The sequence below is a fragment of the Homarus americanus genome, unplaced genomic scaffold (genome assembly GCF_018991925.1).
Source record: "Homarus americanus isolate GMGI-L3 unplaced genomic scaffold, GMGI_Hamer_2.0 scaffold37032, whole genome shotgun sequence".
Taxonomy (NCBI): domain Eukaryota; kingdom Metazoa; phylum Arthropoda; class Malacostraca; order Decapoda; family Nephropidae; genus Homarus; species Homarus americanus.
The window spans coordinates 5947191-5963744 of NW_024731852.1; the positions used below are offsets into that span (position 1 = coordinate 5947191).

At 37.4% G+C, this 16554-nt stretch overlaps 1 protein-coding gene across 1 annotated transcript in view; it reads left to right on the forward strand.

Annotated features, from left to right (window-relative positions):
* The window catches only part of LOC121867968, a 46695-nt gene extending 33413 nt beyond the window's left edge, over positions 1-13282 (forward strand). The window contains exons 4-7 of the mRNA XM_042368144.1: positions 3001-3211; positions 7515-7642; positions 9304-9472; positions 9923-13282. Of these exons, the coding sequence (XP_042224078.1) occupies positions 3001-3211; positions 7515-7642; positions 9304-9472; positions 9923-10056 (642 nt within the window). The 3' untranslated portion in view covers positions 10057-13282. The remainder of the gene's footprint in view (positions 1-3000; positions 3212-7514; positions 7643-9303; positions 9473-9922) is intronic.
* Positions 13283-16554: the final 3272 nt, after the last annotated feature.

A 16554-nucleotide genomic window follows, 5' to 3' on the forward strand; every position in this document is an offset into this window, starting at 1 on the left:
TGTTATTTCAAACTTTTTTTGTGTGTTTTTTTTAAATGTTTTTAATCGTTTTTTTATTATAAATAATTTTTTCTAAAGCTCTGTTATGATGCCCCCTCCAAACCCCCATCTCTCCCTCCTACTCTCTCTTACTCTTCTCTCCTTTTCTCCAACCGCCTCCCCCTCCCTCTCCTTCTCTCTCTTATCCTCTTTCCACCTCCCTCTCCCCCCACTCCTCTCCTCTCTTATCCCTCTTTCCTCCCTCTCCCCCGTCGCACTATAGCTGCCATATTGAGGTGAAAGGTATGCTGACATTCTTTCAATTCTTTAATTTTAATTTTTTTCATATTCCTTTACCTTCCCCCACCTTCCCCCCCTCCCCCCCCTCCCCTGGTGACGCGGTGTTTACCTGACCTATATATAACCCCTCCCACATGTGTTAAAATAGTGTCTTATATTTCTTTTAATTAATTTCCGTCTACAATATCATATCTTTTCTTTTATTTCCATTTATTTTTATTCTCTTATTTCCCTTATTATCGGTTTATATAGTTTTCAATTAACCTATATCCTTCTCCCCTACAGTGCTGGAATTATCGTATTTTCTGTCTAATTTCCTCGTTTATTCTCTCTATTCTGTGTCTTATTCTCTATTTATTTTATTATTTTCTTGGATATATTTGCTAAACTCTTCATAGTATTTTTTTATGAACCGACGTGGAGTATTTTTCTCGCTTGTATAAAGTGTAAAAAAAATAAAATAAAATACAAATATTTCTACATTTGGTATGTTTAATTTTTCATTCTTTCATTCATTCTTTCAATCTTCTAATTCTTCTTCATTATCATCATCATCATCATCATTTTCTTCTCTTTCATCATCATCATCATCATCAACCCACGTATTATTTCTTGTTGCTTATTCCATCATTATCCCAACATTGCCAATTCCATCTTCGATAACTTTTCCACTCCCGGATGCAAATACTCCTACATTTGCCCTTCTATGCCTTTCATACTTTCCTCACCTCATTACCTGGCCAAAATATCACCTTCCACTTACCTTAATTTTTTTTCCTTCCTTGTGTTTTTCGTCCAGGATAGTCGTGGCAGCCTCACTGTACCGCCTGGAAAAGAAAAACAATAATTTAGTGTGTTTTTTTTCCGAGGTGTATTGGAGGCCTCTGTCTTTGTACCGCCTGGGAAAAGAGATACGATAATTTGGTGTGTGCTATTTTTTCATAGGTGTATTGAGGTTTTAGTCTCTGTACCACCTGGGAAGAAAAGACACGTTAGTTGGGTTTTTTTACAGATGAACTGGGGGTCTTTGTCTTTGTACCACCTGGGAAAAATACATAATACTTTTTAGGCGTTGGAATATCTCTTAGCACCACCTAGGAAAGGAAATATGATATCATGGCATTATTTTACCTTGTCTCTGTACCACCTGTGAAAAATAAAATGATAATATTACATTTTTAAAGTGTATGAGTGTATGGGTGTAAATGGGACTGCCCATACTGGGCAGTCCCATTTACACCCAACCACTATTGCTCATATATCTATCCAACCTATGTTTGAAGCTATCCATCGCATTCGTGTTAATGATGATACTTGGTAACTTGTTCCATTCATCCACTACTCTATTTCCAAACCAGTGTTACGAGTTACGAGTTCGCTCCTGGTTGGATAGTTTGAGTACCTTTGTTATGTCCCCTTTGTTTAGCCCTGACTTCCATTTATTCACCTCTATCAGGTCGCCCCTCGCTCTACGTCTCTCGAGGGAGTGCAAATTAAGATGCTTTAACCTGTCTCTATACTCAAGGTTCCTAATGCCCGGGATTAGCCTTGTCATTCTCCTCTGAATTCTTTCTAGGAATTCTATATTTATCCATTCTGTAATACGATGACCAGAATTGAACTGAGTAATCCAAGTGAGGTCTTACAAGCGCAAGATATAATTTCAGGGTGACCTCGCTAGTCTTGTAACTAAGACTCCATTGTATGAACCCAAATACCAAGGTCAAGGATGTATTGTAGGAAGCACAAATAAACGACAAATATCACTACACTAACCATACTTACCCTATTAATACACACAATACATACAAGTAAACATGTATTCATCAAGACCAAACGTAGAGCGTCAATACTTCTATAATTAAAAAAGTTCAATGGTCCAATGCCACTATTCAGTACATAATGACGTAGAAACTATAAATAAACACCAGAAAATCGCTACACATATACAAAACCAATATACATACATACACTCACCAATACCACCTATTATAGCATCTATCATTCAATAACTCCTAAAGGTCAAAGGTCAGATATAAAAATAGGATATCTTATCAAGCCTAAGTTGCTATCTCGCTCTTGTGTTATGTCTTATCTTATTTATCTCCATCATCTATCTATCTCTATCTCTCTCTCTCTCTCTCTCTCTCTCTCTCTCTCTCTCTCTCTCTCTCTCTCTCTTCTTTTTCTTTTTAGGAGTTAGAGATTGATATATCTGTGAGGGCTGTGTTGTTCTTGTGATTAATTCAACTGTGTGTGTGTGTGTGTGTGTGTGTGTGTGTGTGTGTGTGTGTGTGTGTGTCTGTGTGTGTGTTTGATATCTTCTTTAGTTTTTCTTTCTCTGTCTGTCCGTCCTCTCTTCTCTGTTTTCTGTAATCTATTGGTTCAAATTCACAACCTCTCTCTCTCTCTCTCTCTCTCTCTCTCTCTCTCTCTCTCTCTCTCTCTCTCTCTCTCTCTCTCTTTCTCTGTCTCTGTCTCTCTCTCTCTCATCGGATCACATTTAAAACTTATCTCCCAAAGCTCTATATTTCACTATCTCTCACATTTAACATTTATTTGGCAACATTTATCTCTCACCTTCTCACTTGCCTCCCCTAATTTCTCTCTCACTCTCCACCACCTCACCTACGCTCCCCTAATGTCTCTCCACCATCTCACCTACGCTCCCCTAATGTCTCTCCACCATCTCACCTGTCTACCCCATTCTCTCTCCCTCAGGTGTCATGGGTTCGTCACAGAGACATTCACCTACTGACGGTGGGGCGGTTCACCTACACGTCAGACCAGCGGTTCTCAGCACGTCACTCAGCCGGTTCAGAAGACTGGCTCCTGATGGTTCACTACCTGCAGGAGCGAGATGCCGGCCCCTACGAGTGCCAGATCTCCACCACACCACCTATGAGTCACCTGATTCATCTGGCTGTTGTAGGTGAGTGTACACATGTTCAGGTGAGTGTCAGATTTCCTCAACACCTTAGAAACACACACACACACACACACACACACACACACACACACACAAACATAAACCATCATTCAAACATTTCCCCCAAAAGTTTTTACCACATGACATTGATCATCGACAAAAATTATATCACACTACAAAATATTACTACTACATTACACAATATGTTTCAATAACACCTCACTAAACATTAACATTTCTATAACACAATTCTAAACATTACCATCTCATAACAATGCACTAAACAATAAAACAAAACAAATTACTACCACACAACACTTAAAACATATATAAAAAAAAACACACAAACATCACATTGGCCCAGATAATCGTTGCCAGATCCACTCTCCCCCACCACCACCAACCCCTGGCGAAAAACTGATCCAATATCCCAGATAGTATCGGTAAAGGGTGTGCTGTCCGCGCTGGTAATAGTGTCATCGGGTCCCAACAATATTCCCTGATCACACGTACGTATTAATTCGAGTTGTTGGTTCAAATTCAACTCGATGTATTCTGAAATCCAGTACCAAGCATTGGAAATTTATTCTCGTTAGATAGATTCGCTTTTGTTTGTATAATATTGTAGATTCGTTTTTGTTTATAAATTATTCAGAGAGAAATACAAGGGGCGAATTTCATATCATTTATACAAAGATAATAACACAGGCAGACGATATTTATACACGACATCAATTCATATTAAAATGATTTACATATAGATGACGAAATAGGCACACCCCACCCCCCCCCCAAAAAAGAGAGATAAATATTCATTCTTGTTTCATTTCAAGTTTAATATTTATTCTCAGTTTGAAATTCAGATGCAATTTTATTAATTTATTCAAAAGTACAGGTAGGTAGGTAGGTAGGTAAGTAGGTAGTAGGTAGGTAAGTAGGTAGTAGGTAGGTAGGTAGGATATTCAGTTTTGTTATACTTCAAATTAAAAAAAATATATATATATAACCACTGCAGATAACGACAATACATATTGGAAATTTACAATCCAATAAAATTATATATACACGAATACCAAACAAAGACACAATTAGTAAGCCAATTGGAATTAAATATAATTAAATACACATAAATACCATTAAAAGCAAGATATTAGTTATGTCATATTTGAAAAGTAATTAATTTATCCAGGAACACTTGTACAGGTAGAGTGGTTTTAATTAACCATCTATTGCTGAACATACAGGTGACACATACCTCACCCAACGTATAAACACATATAGGTATTAAATAGAGCTGATCATAAGCTCTAAAGTTATCTATAATTAATCCTAACAAACTTAAACTTCACGATCTAATTAATCATTCTTATAAATTATTATCCTAACCTCGTTAATTATCATAACCCTTATAATTAACTTAACGATATAATTAGCATAACAAGGACATAATAACTTTTTAAAAATAAATACCTTCAATTAACATACTAATTACCTTAACAATCTTATCAACTACTTTCACAAGCTAATTAATTTACATAACAAGTTGTTTTCAATCACCCTAATGACCTTCTTAATTAGCCAAAAAACTTGATTACCCAACTACATTTACTTACCTTCATAGTCTTATTAACTACACTCAAGGTTAATAATTACCTGATCAAGATAATTAATGACCTTAACGAGCTCATTAATTACCGGCACCTTACAACATGCGGGGAGACAAAAAGGCTGTTTAATTCTTGTTGTTTACTTGTCTCTCTCTCTCTCTCTCTCTCTCTCTCTCTCTCTCTCTCTACTCCTCTCGGTAAACAACACGAAGGAACATTAAGATTAATAATTCCTAGTTACATTATCGGTAAAATGACGTATTTACTTTCCTTAAAATCGTCACCTTTTTTTTTTACGATACAATTAGTGAATAAGATAAATAATAATGCCTTTATATAATAATTAAACACTCGGTGAAAGAATATTTGATTTTTTAATAGAACTGAAGTATTGTATTTCGACATTTTTTTTACTACATAATGCAGACATTTTTAACTTACGTAAAATTCTCCCATTATTATCATACAGCATACAAAATACACAACATACATCATACATACTACGCAATATACATCATACACAAACACATCATACATACTACACAACACACATCATACTCAAACACATATCTTACATCAAACACAACATACATCATACATACTACGCAATATACAACATACACAAACACATATCTTACATCAAACACAACATACATCATACATACTACGCAATATACAACATACACAAACACATATCTTACATCAAACACAACATACATCATACATACTACGCAATATACAACATACACAAACACATATCTTACATCAAACACAACATACATCATACATACTACGCAATATACAACATACACAAACACATATCTTACATCAAACACAACATACATCATACATACTACGCAATATACAACATACACAAACACATATCTTACATCAAACACAACATACATCATACATACTACGCATACATACTACACAACACACATCATACACACAACACATATCTTACATCAAACACAACATACACATCATACATACTACATATACATACATCATACAAACACATATCTTACATCAAACACAACATACATCATATACTACACACACACATCATACATACTACACAACACACATCATACATACTACACACACATCATACTCAAACACATATCTTACAACATACACAAACACATATCTTACATCAAACACAACATACATCATACATACTACGCAATATACAACATACACAAACACATATCTTACATCAAACACAACATACATCATACATACTACACAACACACATCATACATACTACACAACACACATCATACTCAAAAACAAATCATACACAACACAATCATACATAATGCACAATAAACAAACAAACACCTGTAAACAAATCTATTATACACTAGAGGTAGACAGACACATTGTTTACACTTAGAACTACAGTGTGTCATATGTCAGTGGAAAATAAAAGTCTCATATTACCATGAAATAAAATACTATCATATCAGTAATTCTTTTATCTAGAAACTTTTATTCTTTTATCGTAACAACATTTCCTCGATATATTTCACACACAAAAAAAAATCCTATTCCTTGTTATTATAATATATATAAATTATATTAAAAACGGAGAGGAATTTTCTCCCCATATTATTTATTTAATGAAAGCAAATACTCTTTTAATTTTCTATATTTTCGAATTTTTCTATGGAATTTCAAAATATGAGCATTGAAATTTAAGCTTTACTGGAAAAAAATATATAAAACTCTTAGAAATTAAGCTTTAATGAAAAAATATATACCCCAAAATATATATATATAAAAAAAAAAAGACCCTCAAATCACGTGTTATTTTTCCAGGAGTATTAAATTAAACATCTATATTTGTCATAAGTAATTAAACTACGATGACGGGAAGGAATGTCGTATTTTTTCCCCCCTTAAACCAAGATTTATTCTATTTAATTAGAGACTTGTAAATTAATTATATGGTAGACAGATGAAAAAAAATGGAATAAATTTATGTTTAATGTTTATTTGACTCGTATACCTGTCCACTATTTTTATTTGTTCTCTTTACTCTTTTATTCTGTTCATTTGGTTATTCTGTTCTCCCGCTCTTCCTTTCTCTCTCTATTCTCTTCTTCTCTCTTAACTCTCACCCATTTATTCCTGTTTCTTGTCTTATTTCTATTATTTACTCATGCTCTTCCTCTTCTTCTCCTTCTATTCTTTACTCATGTTGTTACTCATTCATTCGTTTTCCTCTTCTCTATAGCACCTCTTCTCTCCCTCCTCTTCCTCCTCTCCCCCACTCACTCCAACACATTCACCCTCTACTCTCTTCTTCCTCCCTCTCTCACTTCAACTCACTCTTTCTCTTCTCCTACTCTTCTTTCTCTCATCACCCCCACCACCCACCCCCTCTCTCACTCTCTTCTCCTACTCTTCTTTCTCTCATCACCCCCACCACCCACCTCCCCTCTCTCACTCTCTTCTCCTACTCTTCTTTCTCTCATCACCCCCCACCACCCACCTCCCCTCTCTCACTCTCTTCTCCTACTCTTCTTTCTCTCATCACCGCCACCACCCACCTCCCCTCTCTCACTCTCTTCTCCTACTCTTCTTTCTCTCATCACCGCCACCACCCACCTCCCCTCTCTCACTCCAAGCCACTCACTCTCCCCTTTTACTCTTCCTACTCTCACCAGGGTCTCTTACTCTCCCCCAGAGCCAGAGACAGTCATCCAGGGAGGACCAGATGTTTACATAAACACGGGGAGTCGACTGGCTCTTACCTGTAGTGTCAAATACAGCCCCGAGCCACCTGCCTTCATCTTCTGGTACCACGACGATAAGGTGAGTTGGTTTCTTTCTTTCTTTCTTTCTTTCTTTCTTTCTTTCTTTCTTTCTTTCTATCTGTCTTTCTTTCTTTCTCTGTAACGCCTTTTCTTTTTTCCCCTATTCTCTCTCTCTCAATTGTTGTTTTTATCTCTCTCCGAAATACCTTCTCTCTCTCTCTCTCTCTCTCTCTCTCTCTCTCTCTCTCTCTCACTTGCTCACCCTCACTCTGTCTCCTCTCTCTCTCTCTCTATCTCACATATAGAAAGACGTAAGTTAAAATTCCCACTCTCCTATAAGTGCTAGGTACTTACTATAATGCTATGTACTTACTATAATGCTATGTACCTTCTATAATACTATGTACCTACTATAATACTATATACCTTTTATAATACTATGTACTTACTATAATGCTATGTACCTTCTATAATACTATGTACCTACTATACTACTATATACCTACTATACTACTATATACCCGCTATTCTACTATGTACCTACTATACATCTACCTGTCTGCTATACTGCTATTAGCGACCGTCTGTCTATTATTGAGAAACCATTATGCAGAGTCTTCCCGTCTCACCATCCGTCAACACTATCAAAGGTGTCGTCTGTTCATAATTCATCGCCATAGCCAGGTCAACAAACTCATCATTCTTACACACACACACACACCCACACACACACACACACACCCACACACACACACACACACACACACACACACACCATAAGACCCTGTTGTGTCTTCAGGTATACAATTTGCTATTATAGTCTCCCTGTGTGTGTGTGTGTGTGTGTGTGTGTGTGTGTGTGTGTGTGTGTGTGTGTGTGTGTGTGTGTGCCAAAGATCAATGTGAAAGTGTAGTAAATGTCTGTTTCTAAATATGTATGTATGTATGTATGTATGTATGTATGTATGTATGTATGTATGTATCATCAAATAGTACCCCTCGTTGCTATATATAATAATACCATAACAACGAACCAAAACCAATAAAAACAAATTCCTACCACAATCAGCTACCAAAAACCAACACCACAACATTCCTACCACAATCATCAACGAAAATCCACCACCACACATTCCTACCACAATCGTTTATCTACATGTATTAAAAAAAAAACACACACACACACATAGACAAAGCGCAGAGGGGGTCACACAGTAATTTAAGGGGTAGTTGTCTCAAACACGAGCGTTGATTGGCTGGCTTGTAAAGATCCAATTAGCCAATTATACTGTGAGTTATATCATGTAATACTAGGGAGAAGGTCACTGTAAAACCCGTCTAGTATTACAAACGGGAATGGAGGATTAAGGGCCTTCTCCCCACCCCCCCTTTAGTATTAGATAGAGGGGATAAAGGGGTACAATAATGGGAGGGAGGGGGTAAAGGGGGGGAGGGGTCACGTTAGGAACTAGAGTACTTTCTTTCTCTCTCTCTCTCTAACCCCTTTCACTCACTCCTTCTCTACTACCTCCTTCTCACTCACTCCCTCTCTACCTCCCTCCCACTCACTCCCTCTCTACCTCCCTCCCACTCACTCCCTCTCTACACCCCCCCTATCACCCACTCCCTCTCTACCTCCCTCCCACTCACTCCTCTCTACACCCCCCTATCACCCACTCCCTCTCTACCTCCCTCCCACTCACTCCCTCTCTCCCACAGCTGGTGAGTTACGAGCGTCGGCCTGGTGATGTAGTAGTGAGCACCGAGACAGGGTCGGTCACCACGTCGAGGCTGTTGGTACAGTTTGCTGAGCCGCGTCACACAGGTCTCTATACCTGCTCCCCTGCTAACTCAAAGCCCCAGAGTGTTAATGTTCACGTCATTGCAGGTAATTGTTTTTGTTTGTTTTGTTTCTTTGTTTTACCGTTTTATACTTGTCGTTTATTATAGGTAATTGTTTTTATATATATATATATATATATATATATATATATATATATATATATATATATATATATATATATATATATATATATATATATATATATATCTCCTTTGTTACACTAATTAAATACCGAAATATAGATGACCTATTTTGAATATTAACTTTCTAATCACAATATTTACCTGTATAAACAAGTAATCAAGAAAGACAATCAACTTTCTTCTTTTATTGTTAGTCAGTAGAGGTATATAATAAAAAAATAGGTTGTTTACTTTAGAAAAAATACGTTATTACTTTTATATTCATTTTTTATAACCTGCAAACACACCTGGCTTATAACCTTCATATAGGTAAACAATGATTTTTTTCTCTCCCTACCCTACCCCCCTCCAGGTGATCAGCCAGCGGCCATAGTGCACGAGAATAACAGCGGTGCGGGGACGTTACTGATCCCCTTCCACCGCTCTGTCTTCCTCAACCTCCTCACCCTCCTCACCCTCCTCTTCCTCCTCACGGGGGAATGGTGAGGGTAGCTTCCTGGATCCATAGTCTTCTTTCTATAATTTTTCCTCTCTTAATTTTTTTTTTTTACGAGGAATGGTAAGGATTTCCTCCACTTCCTTCCTCCTGCTCCTCCTCTTCCTTCCTCCTTCTCTTCCTCCTGCTCCTTTTCCTTCCTCTTCTTGCTTCTCCTCTTCCTCCCCCTTCCTTTCCACCCGTTACATACACCTTTGAGGCCAACTGCTGGACATGTGCACGAAGATATGTGGACATGGAAGTGTACATACTGGATACGTACACACCCACCTCAGCTACCTACTTCTGGATACGCACGCGGGAAGATGTGGTCATGTACTTAATAGGATATGCACAAGACGCTCCTATATGGCCTACTTTTGGACATGTATATGGTGATATGTGAACATTTATGTGTTGATGTATATATAAGTACATATTATACCGAATTCGTTTCTGATGTCCATTTTTAACCAAGGATATTAAATGATTGTATCGACATATACTGTACAGGTAGACATTTAGCTCCCGTTGTCTAAAATCCACTTCTGGACATGAATTCAAGATGTGGACACGTCGAGTGGGATACATTAATGGGACATGCGTGTTTGGGTGTTTGTGAAAGTGTAAAAGTGCACTCTGTGTTGTGAATTATGATGACGTCACTTCCGTAAACAAAAGATCCTCGCATGTATGACGCCACCTAAAGAAATGAGCATCACAGTGTCTGACGTCATATACATGTGTAAGTGAGCATCACATCTGTGACGTCACCTAAGCAAATGAACATTGGTGAATAACATTATCTGTATAAACAAATGAGCATCATAGAATATGCAAGGCGTCACATTACAGAAACAAGTGACTATCGCAGTGACGTCACAGAGATAAACAAAACATGACCGTAGCATCAACTATTTCTTCTTCCTCTGGAAAGTACTGTAATAGTTCATCGATAAAGAAAGGTTTTGTACGTAACATAAGATTCTCAATTGACTTATGACGACACGATAATAAAAAAAAATGAGGGTGAAAAACCTACCTGAAAAATTAATGTAAATATTACTAATGTCAACAACATGTGGCAGTAGAGTAAGTGATAAATGACCAGGACACGATGTAATAAATGTAGGCCTATCTTGTTTTGGGGTTTCTACTTATACGTTCAGACATCTTGAGAAAATATAAAGTTGCGACTCGATTTCTTTTACACAAACTGTTCTTTAATTGATGAAGTGAGAGATAATGATATAGATAACACTTAAAGACATATAATTGTAACTGACGCTGTAACTTTAATGTCTTGTGTAACAAATGTATTAATTTTATGTTTATTATGTATTTTGTATTTGTATTTATACGTCTAAAGAAACAGAGTTACGTATTACAGGTATGTTTTATAACACCTGTGAAGGATAATTTTGACATACATACATACATACATACATACAGACATACATACATACATACATACATACATACATACATACATACATACATACATACATACATACATACATACATACATACATACATACACACATACATACATACATGTGTGTCCACGAAAATTTGACCTCTGAACCACGAGTCGAGGCCTTATAAAATTGACCCCTGAACCATAACCGAGAGCTAAAAATTGGACCATTGACCCAAGAGGTGTCAAGGATGTGAACTTGACCTGACCTGACCTGACCTGACCTGTGTACAGTCGCTGTAGATAGCTTGTGTTAGGGATAGAATTACTGGTTGGTCATAACTACCTTGTCAAGTGTGAAACGATTTTGCCATGATTTGTTTTAAGTCTTGTAATTTTAAGACGAGCTTTAATTATTTTTTCTTCAATTTTCCCTAAATTTCAAAAGGCTCAAATTATTGTCTTAACGTTTCTTGAATATAATAAGATTTATTTTGTATTATTTTAATTATTTTCTAATGTAATAAAAGCAATTTATTTTAATTTATTATTTTGTAAAAGTAACAATATTTCTATATTTTTCCTCTTTTAAATCGTCTTTTAAATTAATTAAATATCATTATCATTGTATATTTAATTTAATCTAAACAAATTAATGACTTCGTGACCAACAATAACAAAATTACTCATTAATATTTTCACTTACTTTTACACTATAACCTACAGTACTCTTACACTTCACCTTACACTTCAAAACCAATTCTAAGTTAAAAAAAAAAATAAAATAAATAAGAATAACCAGGCTTTTCACTTTGAGTGTGGCAGCAACATTACGACTACACAATTCACAGTCTGGGAATACAACTGACATTGTGTATTTCCCGAGAGGCTAAAGAGAATTACTCGTGTTCAGAGTTTGTGCCAGAACTTATAAGTGTATTTACTGTATTTTGTGAGGGTACAGTAAAGTGGCACGGTACTACGACGTGTTGTAAGTAATTTAGTCATTTACTTATTCACTTAACAGAATACTTACATGATTTATATTAACCGTACTATACGTTGTAAGTAATATATTTATTGATTTAATTAAGGAACTACTTATATGATCTGTTGATTGTAATTTATCTCTTTACTTACGAGATAATTTATATGAGTAATAATTTTAATACTTGTCTCAGTGTTACTAGATAAATAATAAGTAATTTATTTATCTAATTATATAGTTTATGGATATATTTAATTATTATCTGAAATATATATCTCCTTATATTAAAAAATACATAATATACTTAAATAATACTTTTAATAACTCTAATAGTATGTTATGAGAAAAGAAATTAAAATAATCTTTGTTGTATAATTATTTAAGACTCAGTAATTAACACAAATTAATTAAGATTCAATATACAATTAACAATAATTAATTAAAAGACTCCATAAATAACATAAATTATTTAAAAGTTTACATAATTACCATGAACTAATTAATCTCATAATTACAATAACACCTGTAAACCGTTTACCTTCCTGAACAACCTGTAAATTACGTACCATTCTACAAGACTCAATTAGCTCACGTGTAAATGGTCTATCTTTGTGTAAACTAATATTTACATTTAACCAAGTAGAGTTGTAAATGGAATGTAGTTTACAGCACAAAGTATAACTGACCTTCTATCTTCTGTTTACACCTGTTTACATTTTGGTTAACAGTAAACTCTCTCATATTGTTTACATATAGCTTGATCTCCTGTAAATATTGTAAATAAATGTATTTGTCCAATTATATATTTTTGTAAAATAAAGTAACAATTTGGCCAGAAGTGTTTTATTTATTTATTTTTTTTGTATATCTTATTTAATATTACTATTAATATATTACGAGACCTTTAGATGGACTTTTTTGTTTTACAATTACCAATAGAAGCCTGTTTGTCTGTATGTCTGTCTGTCTGTTTGTCTGTCTTGTATGTCTTGTCTGTCCAGAAAGACTCACGACAGGGCCAGGATGGTCATAGTTGGCACGATCATCTCCCCCTGCCTTAGGAGTGTCAAGGTCAAGTGCCATTATGGTGATCACTGACCTTTACTTATCACCCTTTATGGCCCACTAAATAAATGGGCGTGGACCATTAATTTTCCCAACGATGTCTGTCTGTCTGTCCGTACTCTCTCTCTCTCTCTCCACCAGTACAGTAGCCAGCCAGTCTTCAGCTCTATGGATTATTTGACCATTACTCAAGGTAACATCGTCCATACATTAAGATGTGATAGATAATCTCTCTCAGGCGTCGGGTCTCTCATTTGTCTCTCTCTGGGCGTGTCTACTTGAGGACAGAGAGGGAGAAAAAGTGGTAGATAGAGACAAAGTGAGAGGGAGATAGAGAGAGAGGGGGGGAAGGAGACAAAGAGAGAATAATAGAGGGACACGTAAAGAAAGGAGAGAGAGAGAGAGCGAGATAACGAGACAGAAACAGAGAGAGGGGGAAATAGAGAGAATGAAGGAAATATAGATAGATAGATCGATAGATAGATAGGTAGGGAGAGAGAGAGAGAGAGAGAGAGAGAGAGAGAGAGAGAGAGAGAGAGAGAGAGAGAGAGAGAGAGAGAGAGAGAGAGAGAGAGAGAGAGAGAGAGAGAGAGAGATAACATCAGTAGAAATATTAATAACAACAACAACAATACCTTCAGCAATAACAATAATACCAACAATAACAACAGCAAGAACATTCCGTAATAACGACAACCGCAGTAAGAACATTAATAACAGCAGTAAAAGCAGCAGTAATAAACGAAACAATAACAGCAACAGCACCAATAACAGCAACAGCACCAATAACAGCACCAATTATAACAGCTATGCAGGTAGTCCTCCTGTAACCGTTGCTGTACTCTTATTTCCAACAGTAACTAATGTACAGTACACATTATAATTGTACTCTCAGATTACTGCTGTTAATTGTACAAAGATGGCGTCCTCTTTACTGCCTGTTGTGTGTGTGTGTGTGTGTGTGTGTGTGTGTTATACGGAGGACCCTTTAACCTTATTTGAGATAGGTAGCCCAGGAGGAAGGAAAGAGAAGAGAGGAGGGGGAGGAAGAGGAGGATGAGAGGAGGAAGAGGAAGAAGGAGGAGGAGAAGGAAGAAGAACACAATGAATTAAGAGGATCCCATGACTGTGGTATATGAGGCGAGAGAAAATTCCTCCTTCCTTTCCTTCCCCCTTCCTTCCCCTCACCCCCCTTCCCATCCCCTTCCTTCCCCCACCTCCCCCCCCCCCTTCCTTCCCTCACCCTCCCCTTCCCCTCCCTATCTCCCTCCTCCTCATCCCTAAACCTCTTTATCCTGCAAATCCTCTCCCATCTCCCACCATCTCATCCCACACACACAACACTCCCCTCCCTCCTCCTCCCCTTCCCTCCACTCTTCCCCTAGAACTTAACTTTACCTTCCCCACCTCAACATTAACTTTGTCTCATCTCTTCCCCCACCTTCCTCCCTCTCCTCCACCACCTCCTCCCTCCAGCCCCCTCCCTCCCTCCCCCTCCTCCCCCCTCCCTGCTCCCCCAGCCCCTCCCACACCTCTCCTCCTCATGCCCTCCTCCTCCTCCAGCCCCCTCCCACACCCTCCCCCACTCACCTTCCCTCCAGCCCCCTCCCACACCTCCCTCCCACCCCCCTCCCCCCCTCCCACACCTCCCTCCTACGCACCTTCCCTCCAGCCCCCTCCCACACCTCCCTCCCTCCTCATCTCCCCCCGATCTACCTCCTCCCTACGCACCTTCCCTCCAGCCCCCCTCCCACACCTCCCTCCTCCTCCTCATCTCCCCCCTCCCTCCTCCACCCCTCCAGCACCTCCTCTCAAGAGTTAAGAGCTATAGGTAAAAGCTATGGTCAACCCTCTCCCTCTCCCACGTTTCATTATCCCCACCTAAGTGAAGGCGGAGGAGGGGGGACGAGGAAGAGGAGGAGGAGGAGGAGGAGGGGGAACGAGGAGGAAGAGGAAGAAATAAAAGAAAAGGTGGAAGCAGAGGAGATGGAAGAGCAAGAGAAGAGGAAGAGGGGGAGGAGGAACAGTAGGAAAAGGAAATGAAGAAGGAGGAGAAGGAGGGAGAAGGTGAAGAAAGGTAGCTGGGGTGTGAAGACTTGGAAGAAAAGGAGGTAGAAGAGGGAGGAAAAAAATAAGCAGATAAGGGAGAAGAAGCAATAAACTCAAACAAATAAACTCACAGAAACAGTAAATTTAAACAAATAAACTTACAGAAACACTAAATAAAAAAAAAAATTAAACTCACGAAAACTGAAAATTCAAACAAATAAACTGACAAAAACAGTAAATTCAAACAAATAAACTCAACGAAAGAGTAAAGAAAAAACAAATAAACTCACAAAAACACTAAATTCAAACAAATAAACTTACAGAAACATTAAATAAAAAAAATTAATTAAACTCACGAAAACTGAAAATTCAAACAAATAAACTGACAAAAACAGTAAATTCAAACAAATAAACTCACAGAAAGAGTAAAGAAAAACAAATAAACTCACAAAACACTAAATTCAAACAAATAAACTCAGCAGAAACTAAATAAAAAAAATTAATTAAACTCACGAAAAACTGAAAAATTCAAAACAAATAAACTGACAAAAACAAAAATTCAAAACAAATAAACTCACAGAAACAAATCCATTTACAAACAAAACAAATAAACTCACCCCCGCCTTAAAAAAAAATTATTAGGAACAGACATATAAAGAATCTAATTAAAACCGGAGAGCCAAAGACTTGTCATATGATTTCTGTCCAATTTTTTCTAAACACCTATCGTGTAAGACACAAATTACTTGAAAGGCACACCAGTAATTAGTCAGGGAAGGAAGCGGAGGGAAGGAGGTGAAAGGAGGGAGGAGGAAGGAGGGGAGGGAGGGAGGGAGGGAGGGAGGGAGGGGAGGGGTGGAGGGAGAGAGGAGGGAAGGAGAGAGCAAGGGAGAAAAGAGGGACAGTGGGTGGGAAGAAGGAAGGGAGGGAGGAGAAGTATGAAAGAGGGTGGAGAGTGAGGAAATGAGGAGGGAGAGGAAGGGAAGGAAG